Source organism: Colossoma macropomum, unplaced genomic scaffold (assembly GCF_904425465.1).
Source record: "Colossoma macropomum unplaced genomic scaffold, Colossoma_macropomum, whole genome shotgun sequence".
NCBI classification, from domain to species: Eukaryota; Metazoa; Chordata; class Actinopteri; order Characiformes; family Serrasalmidae; genus Colossoma; species Colossoma macropomum.
In genome coordinates, this window is record NW_023494792.1 from 8,775,309 (window position 1) to 8,796,823 (window position 21,515).

The window sequence follows — 21,515 nt, forward strand, 5'->3', positions numbered from 1 at the left end:
CACTCTTGCTTGTAAGCTAATCTGTAGCCTGATATATGCTTGTAGTTTGATATTTCTCCCTACAGTTGTCTATGGTAACTAATTTCTTTATTTAATAAATATATGCTGTACCTGCGCACACATATGCCAGCATATGCAGCCATTTGCATTCAACTACAGCGCCATCTGCTGGTTGGATTTCTCAATATAGTTCGACAATAGGTAATTAATTTACAGACAACAGAAACTGTATACAGAGGCATAAAGATCACACAGTGACTGCGGAGGGCTTCGTAATAGGTTTTTAACTGATTTGTTGTTTTTATGTCACAATTCCGTAACACACTGGTCCACCAGGCACCACCCCGTCCCCACCCCGCAACACACACACGCGCGCGCACACACTCACAGTTCGTGTAATATACTGTAATGTTGATAATGGTAAAATAGTGGTAAAACTGAAAAATGCCTTTTCTTTGTGTAGCTCTTAGTTTGCCTTACAACGCCCGGCCTATACATCTCCGCAAAGAATACATTAAAAATAAAATACTAAAATAAATATAAACGAATAAAATAAAAATAAAGGAATAAATGAATACAAAAAAAGGAAATATAATGAAGCGAAAATCCTCTTCCACCCCAGGAGCCAAAAGGAAATACTGGGGCTCTTTTGCTTCAAGTATATGCATTTTTAAACAAACAAACAAATAAATAGTCAGTTAAAAACTGTTCTGTTAAAAAATTTAATTAAAATAAATAAATAAATAAACAAATTTTCAACTAAAAGCTGAATTTTGAAAAATAAAAAAAAAATAAAAAAGAAAGAATAGGTTTCAAACACAGACACACGCGCACACACACACATATACACATACGCACGCGCGCCACGGAAACGCAGGTGGGGGTCGCTTCCGTGTTTACTTCCGGATTCGCTATGTAGCAGAAGGGCGAATCTGGACGGTACAGCGGCGGAGACTGAGCGCTGCTGCAATCAGTCCCGCACGGCACTGCCCGGACACTCTGTAGGGCGCTCAGCGAAGGCGCGGCGCAGTGTGGGCTCCGTTAGTCACTCAGGGCTCCGGTGTTCTTCTGAACGCGCCGCCGCCGCTCTGCTAACCTAGCGCTGCTGCCGCTGCCGTGTTTAAGCTCAAAGTCAATGCAGCCTCCTCCTCCTCCTCCTCCTCATCCGCCCTCAGATCCACACCGCTGTTCTCTCTCTCTCTCTGTCTCTCTCTCTCTCTCTCACTGCTGCTGCTCTCCGGGCTTTAGACTGACACGCGGATTGTAGCAGTGTGTTTCTTGGAGGCACCCGGGGGTCGGAGCACAGAGACACACTCTGCCCTGGCCGGACACGGTTGGAAGCGGCCGGATAAGCCGAGGAGGAGAAAGCGGGCTGCGCTGGTACATCATCATCCCCCCTGGCACCGGCAGGATGGACTGGTTCATGGGGTGAGTTGAATTATTCGTTGCTTATCGCACTCCCTCCAAACGCCCGGTCTCCGGTCTCGGTGTATTTCCGAGCGGGTGGAGATGGAGATGGAGATAAGCTACTTACTGACTGACTGACAGCGCTGTAAATCAAATTGACTCGCATAGTAACGCAAGAGTTCACTTTTTCACGCGCACTCATGATGCCACGGTTGCCACGGTTACAGTCCGTTGGTGGTTTTGACTCCGGTACTACATGTGTTTATTATTTGTTTACCCCTAAAACTGCTCCAAATGCAGATATCTCGGGTAGCCGCTGTTTGTAAAGCAGGTTAAGCTACTGAAGTAGAGGATAGCCGGCTAGCTGTGCTAGTGCAGCTGCTCTAAACAGAGCGAGCGAGCGAGTGTGACCGCTGTGATATCGGTAAGCACTTTAAACCTACAAGCAAGGCCTCCTGGGAACAAAACATGACCATATTCAGTCTTACACGCAGCAGAACACATAATTTTCTGTAGAATCGCGTCTGCGATCGTGTTTCGCCGTGCCCGACTCGTGTGCTGTTCAGTTCATGGTGACATCCGGCTAACGTTCATGCACGCTGTCAGTTTAGTTTTTTGGGTGTTGCTGCTCCCTCCATATTTATCACAGCCAAACTCCTGCTCTGTGCTCTGCTCCTCTTACGCAGGCTGCCTGCCTAAGTTACAGCTTTTCTTTCTGGCTGTTAACATCAAGGTCTTGTGTAAGCTTGGCACTGTTTCGTTTACCGGTGTCTAGAAGTCTCCCCTCGTGCCTTCTGTCTGCTGCTTGCAGTGAAAGCATGTAGAAACGCCAGAAGCTCGGAGGTCATGTTTGTGGGGGACTCTTTAGTTCTGTCATTGGGGGATCTGTCATAGGTGGTGGATGGTTGGTCTGGATAAATTAAATCTAATAATACACCCGTCTAAAAGTTATCTAGCCTTTAAGATCCCCAACAGAAATGCATGTTGCAGGGGCTGCCCAAACCTTTTGTCATGAGGAACAAAAAGGCAAAACTATGTACAAATGAAGAAGATCAAACGCCCTCACAGCCCAGCTTCGGCCTGTCGAACACATGTTTGGGCAGTCTGCTTTAAAGGAATGGGTTCAGGCAGTTTTCCTCTTAGTGCTAATGTAATTGATCGGCCAAGATGTGTTTAGTGTGCAAAGTTTGCGTCTTTCATTTTGCACTGGAGCTAATACAGTAGATTGTAATATCTGTATAATTGTAAAATTTATATATTTTTTTAGCTACATTAGCTCGTATCCCCAGACACCAAACATGTCTGGGTTGACTTGTGTTTGTTGTAAGAAGAGAGCTGTGTAAATTTCATTTATCCATTACTTTAAAGTGATTTTTTCTTTATCAAGGTTGCAGAGTTATCACCATGTATGTTTTTGTTTAATTTCACTGTTTGGTAATAAAACATAATGTAACCTCTTTTTTTATTTGATTTCACTTCATCTTGTGACCTGAAATCTGTTGAGAAATGTTTAGTAATGGTGTGTCTGTTGCCACTGATTGAATGATTAGGAAAGGATTGAAAATACAGAGTGTTGGTATAGTTAAGACACAAAGTGTGTCAGAATTAGGGTGTGTGGCTGATTGATTGATTGTTGCCCTCTTGTGACCCAAATAAATACAGACTTCCTTTCACTTACAGAAAGATTTTAAGGAACAGAGGTTTTAATATGACTTTGCCCATTATGTTATAAAAGCCTGTACATTAATGCAGCATTGCCTAAAGCTTGTCATCAGTACAGACATTACAAAAGAGGGAATCTAATCTGTTCTATTAGACTTGCTGAACGTACTAGTTCCTCTTCTAATGTTCTGATAGAATTAGCCTTTCTCTTGAGGTCTGTGTTGCTGTGCAGCACCACTATGGAGGTATAGAATGTCACATCTCTTCATTGTCCTATCAATGCCAGGCTTTTACTGATGCTTTTTGCCATTGCGAAGGCACCTCACAGAAAGCTGAGCTGACGTTATTCATGTAAAGTTTAGGATCAAATTCCATGTTTTTGAACAGTCACTTTACATAGAGATGGAAATGTTCAGGTAGTCAATATATTTTGTATTTTGTATGCTAAAATTAGATCTCTGTAGAGTCAGGACATTTTCAAAATGTAAAATATTGAAATTCCAATTGAATCTTGACATCGGAATCAAAAATAATTTCAAACCTAAATACATAAGTTCTTTTCACACCTCTGGTGGTTTTTAGGCCAAAGCTTCACAGTACATGTGCATCTAAGTTCGCTAATCGTGCACCTGCACTTCATTACTGGTCATACTGTGGCTTACCCTCGGGAGCTTGGTAGGTATTTGTATGTGTAGCCCACATCCTCCATGTCACAAGAGGATTGAAGTACATGAGTAACTTAAACAAGCCTATAATGGCGAAGAAACCAATCGTGACTGACTACATTCTCGCTGATTGCTGTTGTCTACATCCTAGCATGCACATCACCTGCTGTTGAGGACTTTGCTGGCGTTTCTGATTTTAGTCTATGATTGTGAGATCTTCGCTCATCCTGAGCAGGATGTGGCTGTGGTGGCTGTTTTTGTGTCTGTCAGGTTCCTCACGGTTTTAGTATTGCTCACAGAGAGTCTTAATGGACTTCATGTCACAGTGCAGCTAGCTCCCTGACCTGGCTTTAGAGAGGCCCAGACAGGATATTACATCACTGTTAAAAACGTGTCTTTTTTTCTGCTCATCTACTAGGCTCAGGCGACAGATGTTTAATCCCGTCCTTTCGAATGATGGACGGTAATGTCAGAATGGGCTACGGACTATTATAAATGTAGGTTATGTCACTGTAATACACCATCTTACAGCCAGTGTAGAGAAGGCTGCAAGCTTAGCCAGTGGGATCTGATGGGCAAGTATGCTTCTATTTTGCCCTAATGAAGTATTAGCAACATTGTACTCAAGTCGTCTTGTCCCTCTCTATTTTGTTACCAGAGTCCATCTGATAAAACCTTGCAGTATGGCTCTATGTGGATTGCCTAATGGGCTTTAAAAGCTTAAACCAAATTATGATGGGATTGTGTGCTACTTCATGTGAATCAGACTTCGTGTCTTGTTGATAATGGCAGATCACCTGCCTACTTTTTCAGTGAGGTGCATTGGCTGTGCTGCATTTCTGTTTGGTTTATATCAGTGCTGAGTACAGTCTGCTCTATTTATGAGCAAGTCATGCCCATGTCACGCCAAAATAAAGAGGGGTGGAGGAAGAGGCCTAACACCCATGCTTTTGACTCATGGCTCTTTTTTCCATTTCCATTTTATAAATAGTGTGTTTGTGACAGCAAACAGTTCTCAGATCTGTCCCTATCTAGGATCTTATTGTCTGTCACTAGACTTAAATTCAAGGCATATTCTCATTTGCTCTGTTTGTGGCTATCTAAGGCTCTGTTAGTTGGTATTTACTGGCTTTTGTTTAATAAAGCAATCAAAGACTGAAGTCGATCTAAAGGTCAAACTGACCTGAAACACTTGTCAGTTACTTCTAGCAGGGTCTTGAGAAGCTGTTTGAGAAGCATTATTAGACAGAATCCAGCTCATTGCCTTTTCCTTTAGTCCAGTGGCATTTTGGATCTGTGCAGGCCTGCTCTGCTGCCTAATCATTTGTTTGTTTATTTGTTTTCTGAGGCAGTTCGTTGTCTGCTCTGTGGAACGATAATGTACTTGGATCTTTGCGTGCTGAGCAATTTTATGTGCTGCAGCCAAGACTGAAAGTAGTGTCAAGACAAACTCTGCTAGAGGGGATTAATTGCACCATTTAGGACATTGCATGTTTGTTGCACTGTGGATTACGACAATTTGAGAGATGTACACACACTCAGAAATTCATCTGAAAAATCTCTTTAGTGTCTCTGTGCCATGTAGTGTGCAAGTCTTTCAGATTCAGCTCATTACTGTCATATGCTCAGAGAAACAACTTGCACTGTACAGTGAAATTCTGTCTTTACTTGTTCATCCCTGGTGCTATTATAAACATTAAAAGGTAACACTTTGTTTGAAGGCTACTTGCATCAGGACTTAATGACATATGCATATGCATTAAATAACATATTTAAAGAAAAAGTTTATTTTAGTAATCGCAAGATGACTCAAAATATTTTATTAAGTAAATGACATAAGGAGCCTTAAAGTAAAGTGAAGGACATTAATTTCATTTATATAACTGTTGTGAAGAACTTGTTAGGCAGAGGCCCACTTAAGACCACTATATAGTGTTTCAGTTTAATGAAAGACACCCTCAAAACTAAAATGATGCAGGACTTTCCAGGACAATTTGAATGAAAATGCTTAGTTTGAGAGATCAAAATTTTCCATACAGCTGATTAATGTGGTCTTGAACTAGGCCTCTGCTTTATCAGTTCAGTTACACAAGAATGAGGCTACATAACAGTGTTATAAATGGAACAGATGTCCATCACTTTAGTTGAAGGCTCTTATGTCAATACAGTGTGATTTGCTTCATAAACTATTTTATAGTCATCTTGCAAATACTGATCGTGTAAGCTGTACACACACACACACACACACACACACACACACACACACACACATTGTAAAAGATTTTATTTCAAATACTTTTTGGAGCATTTCTATTGGTTTATTCATCATGAAAGATTTACAAAAAAAAAGGGCAGCTGCCTTCAAATGATGTATCATAAAATAAATGGAGACACACAGATATATAAAAATAGAGACACACAAATATATAAGAAGTAACAAGACCATAACAATAGGTAGATATATATTGAGATGGACGCTGTGTATCATGTTAACCTCTGGTCATGGAGGGAAAGTCAGACATTGTCGAGCATTCCCCTGGGTTTATGCCATCATCTAGCTGCCTTAACTGGACTTTAGTCCCCGCTATACATCCACATTCTTTTCCCATTACATAAGCAGCATCTCCTGTGCGCTGCTGGTTGATGGTGCATTCAGAAAGATGTATGAACATTTCTAAAGTATATGTACATACTTACGTGTTTGGTGGCCTTGGAGCACTCTGGGCCTTCACTGTGTGGGTTTTTTGCTGTTTAGCTAGGCAAGCAGTTTGAGCTATTTTGGTCTTAAAATATGTAATATTGGGAGACAAAATTTTAAGAATCTGAAATTTTGCTGAATGAACACACCCGTTCACTGTACATGCCTCTCTAGTGACCAAGGATTAGAGCTACTGGGAGCAAGTGCAAAGGACACAAAACCAGTGGAATGGATTATTCGGCTACATGTTTAACAGAGCAGAGCGTTTCTCTGTGTAGACAAAAATAAAGAGATGACGTTGAGGCCAGGGGAAGGAAACGCTCTCTGCTGGGTGGAGGAGAGCTATTGTTTTCAAAGCAGTAGCTTAAGGGCACTTTGTCAGCTCGTACAATGGCCATGACATTTATTAAGGCAAGTCTGCATTCTGAAGATGAGTAAAGATGCTTTTGATCTTATCTCAACACCACTGTATGTCTTATGTGAGTAGCATGTTGGTGATGGACGTTTGACGATGAACGTAGCAGTGCTGAGCTTTGGCCTGCAGGCCTGAATGCTAATCTGACTCATTGGTTTTGATGGTCTAGAATTACGTCAGGACAGCGCTTAGGCTACTGCATGACGCCACTGCAAATGTGCCAAATATAGCGCTGCTTTACACTGTCCCTGAGCAGCAGACCACTTAAAGCAACCTCAAAGCCTTCAGCTTCAGCCAGTTTATTATGAGCTCATGGTTAAGATAATAATAATAATAATAATAATAATAATAATAATACTTGAATAAATGCATGTCTTCAGATACAGTTCTAGAAAGCTTGCATATTTCATGTTTTCCTGGCTTGTAGAGTTTGTTTTGGACATTTTGGTTGGATTGCACTGTTTAATGTTTTACTGCTGATCTGCTTTCTACTATAGGTCTTGTCCTGTCCTTGGGGTTTGTACTCTGTGCATGTTTTCCTTGGCATCGCTACACTCCCACTGCGTTTGCTCTTTCGTACAGAACTGCTCTGTGGGGAACTGGCAATGCCAGCAGATTGAAAAACAACCAAAACTGGAAAAGCGAGAGCTCCTTATTTTACAACTAGGCCCCTGTTGTTTTTATTAGGTTTATCTTACTTTCTAATGATTCTTTAAGATAATACATTTTTGTCTTAAATTCATTTGCAAAATCTGGCCTTAGTTATCATTCTTTCACTGTCTGTATGTCATCAGAACCCTTTACTTGCAGGCTGACGACCGTTGACTATTGCTCTTTCCTAGTAAAAAAAAACTGTGCCAAAGCTACTGAACATTACAGCTGTTTAAGCCCCAAAGATCAGAGCACAGTTTGCTCTGTAGTCTAGCCATAACTGCCTCTTTAACTGAGAACAGCTTGAAAGCAACAGCAGTATAACTGTCAGAACCAAATGGATAAATGAGGTTCTAAAGGCTCATTTTACAGCAGGGGCCGCCCGTGTGGTCCTATTGTGTTTGAGCGTGTTAGTCATCAGGTCCTGGCCGGATTCATATCGCTGTTATCACAATAGATTAAACACACTCTGACAGCAGGTTAATTTCTCCAGCTCCCCTCTGTGAAGTCGTCTAGACTGTGGGTGACTCAGTTCCTACATGGATGTTATTGGCCCTCCTTTTAGATCCTGCTGGTGGTTTTGTGTTGAAACTTTAGTGGTTGTTCTTTTAGGAAATTGTTAAGGTCTGTATAGAAATAAAGATCATTCCAGAAAGCCTTCCTGGGGGCAGCCCTGCTCAGAAGATTTAGGGAATAATCCTTCCTGCTTTTTTTCTGCTTTTTATTTTTCATCTCAGATGATCAGACAAGTCAGTATTCTAAAAGTTATGGCCTCTGGGTCAAAACGTAAGTTTGTATGTGTTTTTGCTGGCTGTAGAGCACTGGCTTTAGAGGGTCTGTCTTCCTTTATACCTAAACCTGTTAAAATCAGAATCAGAATCACTTTATTTCAAGTGTGTTACACATACAAGGAATTTGTCTTGGTGAGTGCACACATGTGTGACATGTAACATACTGAACAGACCGGACAAACACACAGACTAGTAACAAATATTTAACCAATTAAAAATGTAAATTAAAATAAAATAGAATAAAGAATAATAAAGAGACATGAGGAGGAGCTAAAGAGATGTTTGAATAACTGTACATGTGCAGTCTAAGTGTGCAGCATGTGTAAGTGTGTATGTGTGTGTACATATATACAAAAGCACATTAAATGAGGCCTATTTAAAATGAGACTGTTTTCACTGCTTTTTGCTGCTTGTATGGATCCTGTGTTCTGTTGTCTTTTCATGGACTGCCATAAACCAGCTGATACTGAGAATGTTATGCTAATGTGTTTGTAATTTGTGCATTTGCACCTAGATTTTACTTAGGATGAACACTGAAGAGTTATCTCAGTTACCACAAACTACATTGCTGGTTTGCGTTAGATTGAAAGTCCATGATAGTAGACAAAATGACTGATATGAAACTACCATTTATGGCATTTTGGTGAATGGCTAAGTGCATGGGCTCAAATTCTCAGCTTCATGGTTGCCAACTGAACACTTTAACCACTATATTTAAAACACAGGTGCTACTGGTTCTGAGCTCTGAGCTTTGCTACATGACTCCTGGCAGGAATATGGAGCAGTAATTGGATTATTGCGGTGTTGCATCAGGCAGGGCGAAGGCCTCCTTGTGAAGGTCTGAGAGCAGTTCAGCTCAGCTGATCACTGCAGGCTAGCGGAGTGGATTGCTTTGCTCTCTGGGCCTGTACCCTCTGTCTGGCTTTGACCCAGTGCACTCCACTTTGCTCTCTTCCTCTGTTGCTGTGTAGCTGTTTGCCAGGTAACTGTATCTTGCTCCACTTTCCCCTCTCTGCACTGAGGAGCAGTTTAACTTCTCATGGCCAACTGGTTTGCAATACCACAGACTTATACACCCTGCAAGGAAGACGTTGTGGTACCACTTCCGTCAGAAAAGAGCCCACAGACTTTCCTGTTGCTAATTTAGTGCACCCCTTGTAGCACAATCTGGTGTCTTTTACATCTAAGGTAGTAGACGTCTTTATCTTGGTCTTCTCATGGTGCTCTTTAGCTAACTTCTGGGAATTTAATGCTAGCAATCAGCTTAGCAGGTTTTTATTTGCATTAGCTCACCTTTTTAGCTGACATGGCCAAACTGATGTAGCTTCTTTTAAAGTGGCTCTTTAAAATCTTATTTTGGCTGCTATTAAAGGGCCCTTTATCTTTGCCTTTACCTTGGCCTGTGATTGACTAGCAGTGGAATGTGTGTTTCTGGATGGTAAATTAGACCAGGCATTGGATTATGTCTTTTCCTCAATTTTGGTCTAACTTCATTACACCTTAACTTGGTACAGTCTGTCTTCTGCAGCCCATATTCACATTATGATTTAGTTTTAACCCATGTCTCATTCCATTGATCAGCCATCTTCTCTGATCTTCTCTAAGCTTGATGGTTTCATGGTTTGCATGTAGTGCAGTGGTACCCATTACTTAAAGTCGAATTATGTGCTAAGAAATTTGCCCCAGATCTTCTGTCTGCAAGCTAAAAAGCAGATCGAAGCCTCTCATTCTTCTTCAGTCTAATTATTAGGATGGGCCTGGTTAACTTGTTTAGCTTTCAGAGCATAGAAAGTCTCATTCACTGACAGTGAGACATACATTGTGACAGGCCAGAGCTGTGCTTCTCAGTCATAGTTCTGGGGACCCCACTGTTTTGTGCATGTTTATTAAATCCTACACTAGATGAATCAGGTGTCTTAATGCAGGGAAAACAGCAACAAAAAAAAAAATACTGTTACATGAAACCTAGTCCTAGTATGGAAAACCATGGGGTCTTGACAGAACATGTGAGCATGTCATAAAACCAAATGGTAAGTACTGAGCTTGTTTTTTAAGCCTTTCTGCTATAGGCCCTTGTGCTCGGTCCTGTGGCTCCTTGTTTGTTCTCTAGGTCACCCAGCATGTGTTGGGTTGCATATCCCTTTTCCTCCATGCTGACTTAGGCTAGATACAGTTGCAGCGGCAGCAGGCTCTGTCCGCATTCACCCTCGCTCATGCTGTTTGTGGTGCTGTGTGGTGCTGTGCACATCACAGGCCTTGTTTGAACCTGATCTATGGGACATGTGAGAGAACATGGGTAGATTAAAGAGAGGCTAATTAAACCCAGCATCTTGAGCCCCATATGTCTTCTGCATTTCGTGCTGTCAGCAAACTCTGGGGTCCAGTAGAGAGTGGGAGAGCAGACTCTCCAGACATTTGTAGCTAATGGTTCTGCTTTTTTGATATGGCCCAGGGTAGGGTTTGTTTTATGTATAAGTTTAGCTTAAGGTACCAGTAGGCTTTAGAAATTCATGTTTTAGAAACACTACATGGAATGAGATGTTTGGCAGACAAGTTCTACACTGGGCTGTTATGGGAGATTCCGTGTGGGCTGGAGATCTTTGAAACGGGTTGTGGGACTTTTAGTTTTGTTTTGGCAGAGAGAACCGAGGAGAACAGCAAGACTTCCTCTCTTAGGTCCTAGATGGAGTTCCAGTCATGCTCGGAAACCTATTGAGGAAGAACATGTCTAAACAGGGAAGAGTTACTGCTGTTTGAAAGTCTTGAATAATTGAATTTGGAACTATTTGTCACAGGCTAGTTTCAGTCTGTTTAATCACGGCTCAGTGAATGTTGAAGGACTTGCATGATGTGAAGTGATATAATAGCACAGCATCTGGGTCACACAGGCCATGACCTGTGTGGTGACAAGTCTATTTTAAAAGTGTAGGAAGCTTGAGCATTGTGCCTAAATTGAAATTATGGAGTGATCTGACTAAGTTATAGTTTGAGCCTTGTATCATAGAACAGAGCTAAATAACTTAGGAAGCAGGGAAAGCAGAGGATGGGGAGGTGGTGGTGGTGGGATTAGTTATAGTGATAATGTGCCCCTTTACGGAGCTACTCACTGTGGGTCAACCGATATATTTTTTTCAGGGCCAATACCAATTATTAGTGATGAAGGACATCGATAATTTGGGGCTGATACTCATTTACCATAAATTTGATGTTTGTAGTGTGAAAATTTACAAAAATGCAACTGTTACTTGCAACTTACAGTGTAAAAGTATAATTTTTATATAAAACAAATAACAAATACGTGTCTAAGTCCATTATTCTCTGCAAAAGTAATTTAATGAATACATGACACATATCAAATTGTTCAACAACACCTCTTTTATGTGAAACAATTTTCATTACATCCATATAAAATTCATTTTACTTTCTTGTTGCCTCCAAAAGTCTAAAAATGTCAGGTGGTACAGCCTTCCAACCATGTATGTTGATTAAGTAAATTATCAAAAAAGGTGTTTACTTATGTAAAATTTTAAATAAAATAATTTGGCATGATTTTGTATTTTTTTGTAATAATTTAAATTATTTTTAAGATATCACATGAAGCTTACATTCCTCTCCAATGCAGGCAAACATTAATAAGTACCGTCAAAATTACATCGATATAAGCACAGACACAGTCACTGTGACATGCATGATTGTATGTTTGAAAACTTAACTTTTATTTTGACTTGCTTATACAAAAGAGGGGCCAGGGTATTGCATCATAAAGAGGACCACGAAGTGACATTTGTGGTGTAATGCCAAGGTCAGTAGCCCTTTCACAGATCTTGGAAAAAATGTCACATTTGAGTCATAGATAGAATGGTTCAGTTAATGTCAGGTGGTATGACCTCTGGAAACCCATGAAAATGTGTAATTATTATAATAGTGTTTATTTATTTGAAAAAATGTAAGTATAATCTTAAAAGTTTCTATGGGTGTCTGAGCCGATGCCTGGCACAATCAGATAGGTCAAATGGTGCAACCAGACCAGCAGTTTTAATAACTGAAACATAAAATGCACACCAATGTAAATCCAAATATATATGTAGATATAAAAATGCACTTCATGTCCTTTTTTAATAAGATTTTTGAAAATTGTAATTTTTAAAAACCTTATTTGACCCATACATAGTGTGAGTCACTTACAGTGTTGAAAGGGCACACAACAGGGGTGGAGCTTTTCCATGAATGTGTGCACATAGGAAAGCCCAGATAGATAGATGCTACAAAAACTGTATAAAGCCTACACTAAACATCCAATTATCAGCCCGGCCTATACTCAGTTGACCTCTACTTTTCACTATAATTATTAGGGGAAAATGAAAAAAAAAACATTTAATTAAAGAAAATGTTGCAGTAAAAGAAGTCTTTTTGTACAAAATGTGTAAAAGGATGTTAAACGTGATCAAAACCAAAATACTCTGAATGCAGAAGTAATACTCATGACCTTGTTAACATCTTCTCTACAGCTTATATCATTAGCTTAGCTGCTGAAATGCAGGCTGCTTGCTGAATTCAGAGTCTCTTGTAAGACTAGATCTAAAACAACGTCGTCATCAGTCATTCCTCAGTTAGAACACTGGGCCATTTTGTTTCCAGAGTCCTTTGCTTGTCAAATAAACTTGTTTGATTACGCCGTGTTTTAGCATACCCATCTGTGCAGAGAGAGCAGACGGCTCTGGAGTTAGTCTCGATGGCAGCAGGCTTCGTGGTTTTTGTTTCTGAGAGAGCCAGTGCCAGTGCTTTTGCACTGAGAAAGGTCAGTTCCGTTTACATTCCTGCACTGCTGGCATGTGGTCAGGGCCATAGACCTGCACTCAGCCCACACTGTGGCTGCCATAGTGTCCCTGCTCAAAAACCAGGGCTAGTTTTTCTGCTTTAACCGAAAGCAAAGCAATTATCAAAAACTACTTGATAGCTTGATGCTGTGGAGCAAATGGTGTCAATACTTCAGCAAAAAGGGCTGCTAATGGAAGAGACAATTACACTCCATGATCTTTTTAGTCTGCTATCTCATGCTCACTTATGTTGAGCGGTACAAGGCTTGGCCCCACATCCAGTTCTCAAAGCAGAAACTAAATGGCTGGAGATGTTTAAAGTGTGTCAGATCTTCATTTTGGGTGACGAAGACTTCCATTACTTGCTACATTAGCCTTGAAGCTCCACTGCAAAACTAAAGAAGCAAACTTCAAACACCAGTCATGTGTTGGCTGATTGATTTTGTATCAGGGAATGGGGGAAAATTGTTCAGTGAACCATTAAACTACATTTTTCTCAAGCCCACTTTTAAGTACCATAAGAAGCATGATTAAATTTTCCATTTACATTTTCCTACCTCTCTTTATGCCTTTGAATTAAACTGTTTTTGTTACCGTGCCTTGAAGACTGAGGTATGTAAATGACCTCTGTTTTGTTTTTGCTAGTTGTATTGTGCCTCTTTCATAAAGGTGTTTTTTTTTTCTTTTTAGAGATTTGATAAGTTGGAATAGACAAATGAAAATAGAAAATTGAACCAGGAGTGCCTCAATTTTGCTGTTCTGACACTGGCAGCATGCTGCCCTCATGATTAGCATTTTTCGGCAGCTACGTTCAGCTTCAGAGTCTCTTGTGACGTTATTGCAGTAGAGATGGTCACTGAATGACCTAAAGATGGAGCTTCACTTCCTCAGCCATTTCTCTGTTCCTTCCATTCTCATGGTGGTGCTGTGTGTGTGTGTGTGTGTGTGTGTGAGAGAGAGAGAGAGAGAAAGAAAGAGAGCGAGAGAGCGAGAGAAGGAGAAAAGTGTGAGTGAGACATTCTGTACTTCCTCTAATTCAGAGAAGCTAATGTTATCATCAGCCTGGCACATTCCTTTCCCACTTCACATCATTTATTCCCACACATCCAGTGTGCTGGATATAGTATTTAATGCTGTGAGCCTGGTGGTCTGTTGTTCGTGTACCTTGGATATAAAAGATGCCAGTTAGTAGTAGTGATACATTGTAGTTATGCACTTGTAAAGATAAAGATGCCAAAAAGGGTTCTGTCAAGCAATGCTATAGAAGAATCACTTTTAAATCCCTTGAGAACCTTTCAATTGAGTCGTTTTTTGAAGGTTTTTAGAAAAGTGCTTATACAAAGAACCCTTTTTGGCACCTTTGTTTTTAAAGTCGATATGTTTTGGAAGTTAAAGTGCATTTTCCTTCTGTGCCAGGACATATTTCCAAGTGAAACATGGTATCAGTGAGGGCCTTTGAGCATGTTGCTTAATGATGGGCAGGGTTGGTGGGAGAGGGAGGTGAAACATGATATTATTTTACACACACCATATTTTAGCATGTTTTTTGTACTCCTGACTCAGTAATGCTACTGCTTTAAATTTTAACACAGAAACGTACACATTCTTCACATTGTAGAACATGTTGTGAAGGCAGGTGAAAGTCAATACATTTTAATAAAAGATAAAAAGAAAACAAGAATTTTGTCTTTTTAAAAATATGGTGTAATAAATCTTAATATGACCAGGAATATGAACTAACAAGGTAAAATAGGTCAAAGTTGATTTTGAAGAGTGTCCAGAAATGGTTTACAGCAATTTAAACATAAAGTTGTGATTTTACTCATTTCTGCTCAGTGCTAATGATTATTAATTTTAAGATAAAATGAAAAAAGGGTGAAGATATACAATTGGTTAGTCTTTAATTGCTGTTGAAACAGAAGCAATTTGACACACAGAAGTACTGAAGGCCAAACAGTCTCTTATATAGTGCTGATAAATTTCCTTTACAGAAAACTGCAGGCAGAAGAGACACTTTTGGTTCTTTAAAGAAGCTTTCAATGGATGGTTCTTTAAAGAGCAACTTTTGTATTAAGTATGTCAATGTGAAAAACTAGTCTTTAAGGAATCTCCATATAATGTAAAGTTTGTATGCCAGTTAAAGATTTTTCCTTGAACTGGAACAAGCCAACAACCATTTAGAAATGTTTAAGAGTGTAGCAGATGCTTTGGTGCATTGTTGCGTGTCTTTGCTTGAGTGCCAGTTTGCTCACCAGAACAGTCAATGTGAAGTTTTGTCTGATAAATATAGCATAGGGGATTAGTGAAAGCAATAGAAACACATAGAGAAGTCTTTGCAGCACACACTCAGTAAGTTTGTCACTACCCCAATAGTGGATCCCAGTTGTGCACTGTCACCTACCTTTTTGTGTTTTAGCTGTTCTGACTCACCTGAAGGGTTTAATGAGGTATGCTAAAACAGAGACCAGTTTTTCAGCGTGTTTTTGTGGACAACCCAAAAAAGACCTGCTACAGAGCCATCTCTGCTGATGTAGAATCTCAGAGCCACTGAAAGGAGAGGAAAAGAGACAGGCTCATGAAATCTTTGTCTTCATACCTTCCATATGTGGGGCTACATGCACACTGCCACAGTCTGTTATGAAGAATCTGTTTGACCCTGCTTCTCAATGTGCTGTCTTTTCTTCTAGCAAGGATTACCAACACAATAAAAGGCTATTCAGCGTACAGTGCAATATATTGCTGAATGAAAGACCTTGGACCCTGAAAGTTGCTTGCTTGGATGTTAGACTGCTCTGGCATTGAGAGTGAAAGAAACATGCATGAAGACTCAGGCACATACATGGACAGAAAGGAGGGAGATACTGTGGAAGAAGTGCCATATTACTGTTTTGTGTTATCTAGCTGAGAGTGGTACTACTAATTAGCAATACAGAGCTTTTTATTTGAAATCAATGCTGCCCTCCAGCCAGTCTTAGCAGTAATTGCTTGTTATTTTTACAATCTAATTACATCAACGGATTTACAGTCTTTAAGCCTATGGAAAAAAGTCCAGCTTTCATATTCATGTTTCTTCTCCAAATTAATGCAAAATAAAACCACATCAAACAAACAGTAAGTCAGCCCTGAAAAATTCAGCATGTGATTATAGGATAACGGACTTCCTGTGTTGTTGTGTGGTATTTACTTCAGGGAGCGCTGCCCCATTAGAGCTAGCATGAAGCAGGCTGAATGGGAGTGTGTCTGAGTAAATGGGCAAAATGGCAAAAACAGAACATTGGGAGATGGCACTAATCTGATACCAGGTATCGGTATCAGGCTGATTTAAAAAGAAACCTGGGGTGATGATGTTAGTTGTATATTTTGTCTTTTGGGGTAGTAGAATGTTTAACCATAAAAGCATTAAAATTAAATTCAATAAGTAAATATAGAAAAAAGTTATTTTATATACAAACACCGATAAGCAAAAACGTTATGACCACTCTCAGATGAAGCGAATACCGTTGATTACCTCATAAAATGGTTCATGTCAAAGTCTGGGATATATTACACAGAAAGTGAACTGGCAGTTCTCATAGTTGACGTGTTGGATGCAGGAAAAAAAGCAGGTGTGAAAAGCTGAGTGACTTAGTGACAAGGGCCAAACAACCTGCTCAGGAAAGCTTATAGTAACATTATTAATCATGATAATGTCATATTGTTTGATCACATGCCCCTAATGTGTGGAGAGGCAGATGACTCCTGCAGCGCTCCCCCTCTGAGTGTTATGTAAAAGGGAGGCAGCTGTCTGCACTGGAGCTGATGGACTGCAGTGTTTTGGTGTCGACAGCTACAGATGTGTCCTTGTACACCTTAGAGAAGCAGACCCAGGCAATTCTCCCAAAGGTGGGGGGCCCAATGTAGCCAGAGAAAAAAACATAAACACTCAGTTAAATGCTCATTTGAAGTACTCATGAAAAATGTAAACTTGGGCTACAATAGAAGTTTGTTTTTTTTCAGTAAGAGAACAATTATTTCTCTGTGATTGCTGTTCAGAACAGTTGTTTGACTATGTGGATGTGTACCTAATAGGTGCTTCTTGATTTTGGATATTGCTTTTTTTCTGAGAATCACAATGACTGTTTTGTTCTGAGCTAAAGCATTCTAGGTCTGTTGTCCTAGAAAAGTCCCTTCTAAAGTCTTCTGTTCTTTTATCACCTATTCCTATCAGAAAATAATGCACATAGTGCAAGATTATGCCTCCAGGGGGCAGATGTGTTCCACATTGTGTCTGTAAGTTGAGCACTTACAATAAAACTAAACGGATCTCCCATAATAAACACTCAAGAGTCCATTCACACAAAAACCAGCATTGGTGACCTTATTGGTTTTATTTAAATATACTAATGTGTGACTAAAGCTATAGTGTAGCCCACATTATGAGGTTCCATAATGGACATTTGACAGCAGGAGGCATAGAAGAACCAAGTTCAGTGCTCAGAGGCTGAGATTCCTCAGACCCTCATGTCTTTCAAACTAGAGATATATATGTGACCAGGCATGTAATTGAGTCTGCTTTATCACATAGCTAAGTGTAACCAGGAGGCATGCTGTAAAGAACACGGACACAAGCCTTTCAAGTCTGTCAAGTCATATGTTTAATATTGTATTCTAGGAGTTGTGCTCCACCCAGAGTATAATGTTCCATTTCTAAAGAGTGAACTTGTATAAGACATTTGATATTGCACTCATCTTCTTCTGAAGGGAGGCAGAATTCTTTCAGGTGTCCAGTAGATGGTGGTAGAATCACCCCAGTGCCCATCCACAGTATTCTGTGTACAGCAATTCTGCTCATAATCTCTGTCTATTTATTTGTTTATTTTTCCATGTATACTTTCCATGGGATAAGTCTAGTTTGTCTAGATTGTAGAATCGAGTTATGTAAATTTTCCCTGGATGGCGTTTTTGAAAAATCAAATAAATAAAATCTACTAATATAATTGATAGCAACAGCCCAAACTTAACTCTTGTGTAATCCAGTATTAGTAACAGACTTGATCCATATTTTGAGTTCTCTTTGCAGGTCTCACATTCTGTTACTGTATAAGGGACGTTGGAGCATGCTGTCCAGCAGCAGATATGAGTGGAATGCTCCAGGAGACAGAAGAGTAAAGATCACTGTCAGAAGAGTGACACTGTGCAGTCTCCCACAGAAGCACCATTACTATTCAAACACCTCCGCCCTCTGGAGAGAATACCAACACATATAACCTTATTTAGAAAAGCACACTTGCTCATAAATTGTGGGTTATATAAGTTCATAAGTATGGCGCCATGTAGTTCATGATGTTTTAGTTTTGTTGACTCTGTTCATCACTGTAACCAGGGGGTGAGTCTAAATGAACCTCGGCATTGATTATGACTAGAAGGCTGTGCTAAGCTAATCAAGTTAGCAAGTGAATATAAGTGAGTTCCATTGTTTTCTGGCCTGCTCTCCAGATCCTGATTAGTGCAGACTGAGCTGTTTTGCACAGCAGTTCGGTGTAGAGTGGACGACTCTGCCTATTGTCCTGCTTGCCTGCTGCTGATGATTGATTTGATTATGCTTGCTTGCCTGTGGGCAGGATCAGGGGGTCTGACGTGTCTGATGATGCTTACGTCGCTCAGACAACACGGCCCATGTTAAACCTACTCAGTGAATGGGTAACACTTGTCTATTGCAAAAGTTCAATCTTTTGTACTTAAAAATACTTCATTGCTTCAGGGTAGGTTCAATTCAATGTTCAACATTCAATGTTATTCTTGTATTTCATTTTTGTTCCCCTGAAGTGCACTTGAAGTGCATCGTTTGTGTACTAAAAATGTTTTATTTTTACATGACCATTTTCTTACCTCTCTTTATCCTTTTTACATTTGCTTTCTAACAGGCTTGAACAACACAACATGCAATTGTTTTCTCAACAGCTTCTGTTCCAGTAGCTTTGCTTTAGACTGCAGTGACTAAACTCCTTGTCACTTCAACATGTATAGTGGGCTAAACTGTAATGAGGTGAATAATGCTGAATTTAAAACTGGTTGTTTTTGCAACTTTGCATATATGGATTGTGGAGTGACTGCTCCTTGTGTTCATTTTTTTTATTAAAAAAAAAGAAAAGAAAAATTATGCTTCCATGACATTATCAACTAGAAACTTTGAACAGTGGTACGGCGTTTCACCTCTTCAGAGCTGCACACTTTAATATATGAAAGCTGGAACATTTTGACTTTCATCTCCCCCGAGTTTCAGACTTGGCTCTGCATCCTGTTCCAGTGCCCAGCTCTTACCGTACAGCTTTTGATGGATGGTCCATGTTGGAGACACTTTTCTGTGTTGTAACCTTTTGGCAGACGTTTCACCAGAAGTCTGTATTTGATAAAGGCTTGAAAGTTTAGGCTCTGAAAAGAGCTGAAATATGTTCTGAGCATGGATTAATCCTTGCTTTGTGTATAAAGCTTTGAATAGCTTTAGGTTGAGAGTTTTTGGAGTATCAGGCTCTTTGGGTGAATGCACTGAATGTACTGCCCTCTAAATGTCGATACTGAAGCAATGCCAAGTCCCAACCAGAGGACACAGATAACTGTACCAAAACGGACAAAAGATACATTTCAGCACTTCGCCCTTGTCTGTGCAGAGAAATCAATACATTTGGCCACCGTGATCAGTGCCAAAACACTTCTGTATGTTTTAACAAAGGGTTAAAGTAGAAACTGTGTAGTATCTGTTTTGCTTGATCTTTGATCCAAGTAGCTGCAAGTGGTTAGTTGGCTTTTCAGCCTCATATTTGCACTCCTGGTACAATGTGATGGCACAGGATTAGATTGCATCTGAAAACAGCCTTCATTAAGATTCACAGCTCATATAAAACAAAGTGGTGTCCTCAAGAATTGTGTATGTGCATTACGTGCTGTACAGCAAATAGCTGACTGTCCCAGCACTGTGGGTTTCTGCTGCAGCACAGGGCTGATGTACTGCTGGTCCTCAGAGCAGATTGCATAACCACCCCCCCCCCAATCCAGTCTGCAGTGGCTCATCGATCGCTGAGGGCAATGCCAGCTAGCTGCTATTCTAATGAATGGCCCTGGAGCTGGACTTAGAGCAGCCAGCCAAACTCTCTGCAGGAGAGAGGGAGACAGGGGAGGGAAGGAGAAAGACAGAGGCATTCATCATCTGCAGTCAGACCACCACATGAATGAACCAAAAGAGCACATTGACTTCTTACGTAAGCTTGAAAAGGGGCTTACTTTGCTCTTTTGTTCACTGACCAGTTTCTCCAACAGGGTGAAAACATTCAGCTGTTACTAAAGAAACAATAAAATATAATCTTCTATCACTGTTAAACACATCTGAGAGCGAAATGAAAGATCTGGATCGTAGCAGTTGCAAAATAATTGCTCATTTCCCTCTCAGTGGCTGGTTGGTGGTCCTTCCTTCTTGATTTAATTTGTCCGGTCGTTTATAATGTACATGTAGGGTTTAGAGGATTGGGAGAGTTTGAATTAGGCTCAGATGCCTTTTGTTATTCAGCAATTTCCTACTGGCACAGAGGCAGGATATGACATGGTTGTCCAGAGCAAAACCAATCCTTTGTTCTGTTGAACATTTTTGGTGAACTGTACTCACGTCGGCCTTGCTCCAGGCAAATATTTCTCTAACAGCTCCTAATTTGCCCTGGCCTTGCATTTTGATACAGTATCTTGGTGTAAAGTGTGTTGCCATGATGTTAACTGGCTTTCATCAAGGTTCACTTTGGGGCCTGCTGCTATTTTTTAGCAAAGTCCTTTAATGGCTGGGGGGCTGTTTTAAGTGAAACCAGCATGTAGCTCCAGACGGGTGGAGTTTTTTTCTGCTCTATAGCTTCAGATGTATAATTTTAGGATCTATTTTTAGCTCTGCCCCTGTTATTTGACTTCTGATAAAAAACCAAAACCCCACTATGTAGGAGGAGGAACCATGAGGTTTGGGGGGTTCACAGCTCCTGAGGTATCAGTCAGTATAAACGTCTTTGCCTCTCAAGGAGAAAATGGTGTTATCTCAAGGCTCGTTTTATTATTCCAGCCTGCTGCACTGTGTTATTTTCACAGTGGTTGTGGTGAGATAGAACAGAACAGAGCAGATACTGTGAGCCCTCTTGTCCCCCTGTAGCCTCAGAGTAAGCCTGCCCTGCGGAAGCACGGCTGCTGCTTGGGGGAGGAGGCGGTCTTGGATCTGCACATGGAAAGTCTGCCCAAAGCCTTCCCCTCCTTTGTCTTTAGCCGCGAACAGCAAGAGTGTCGGTGGCGAGACGAAGAGCGAGATTTGCACAATTCTGGAGCTCGTCGACTCACTGCTGTCCTTCAGAATGAGGTTTAAAAGAAACGGCTCGTACACGTTGAATAGGTAAGCCCTTCTTCACA

At 40.5% G+C, this 21,515-nt stretch overlaps 1 protein-coding gene across 2 annotated transcripts in view; it reads left to right on the top strand.

The window, feature by feature from the left end:
- The first annotated feature begins 1,222 nt into the window (after positions 1-1,222).
- The window catches only part of mob2a (MOB kinase activator 2a), a 50,894-nt gene continuing 30,601 nt past the window's right edge, over positions 1,223-21,515 (top strand). The window contains exon 1 of one of the 2 annotated variants that reach the window (XM_036575827.1): positions 1,223-1,428. In XM_036575827.1, the coding sequence (XP_036431720.1) occupies positions 1,412-1,428 (17 nt within the window). In that variant the 5' untranslated portion in view covers positions 1,223-1,411. Of the gene's footprint in view, positions 1,429-21,260; positions 21,499-21,515 lie in introns of those variants that run through there. The other variant, XM_036575828.1, reaches the window with a different exon arrangement.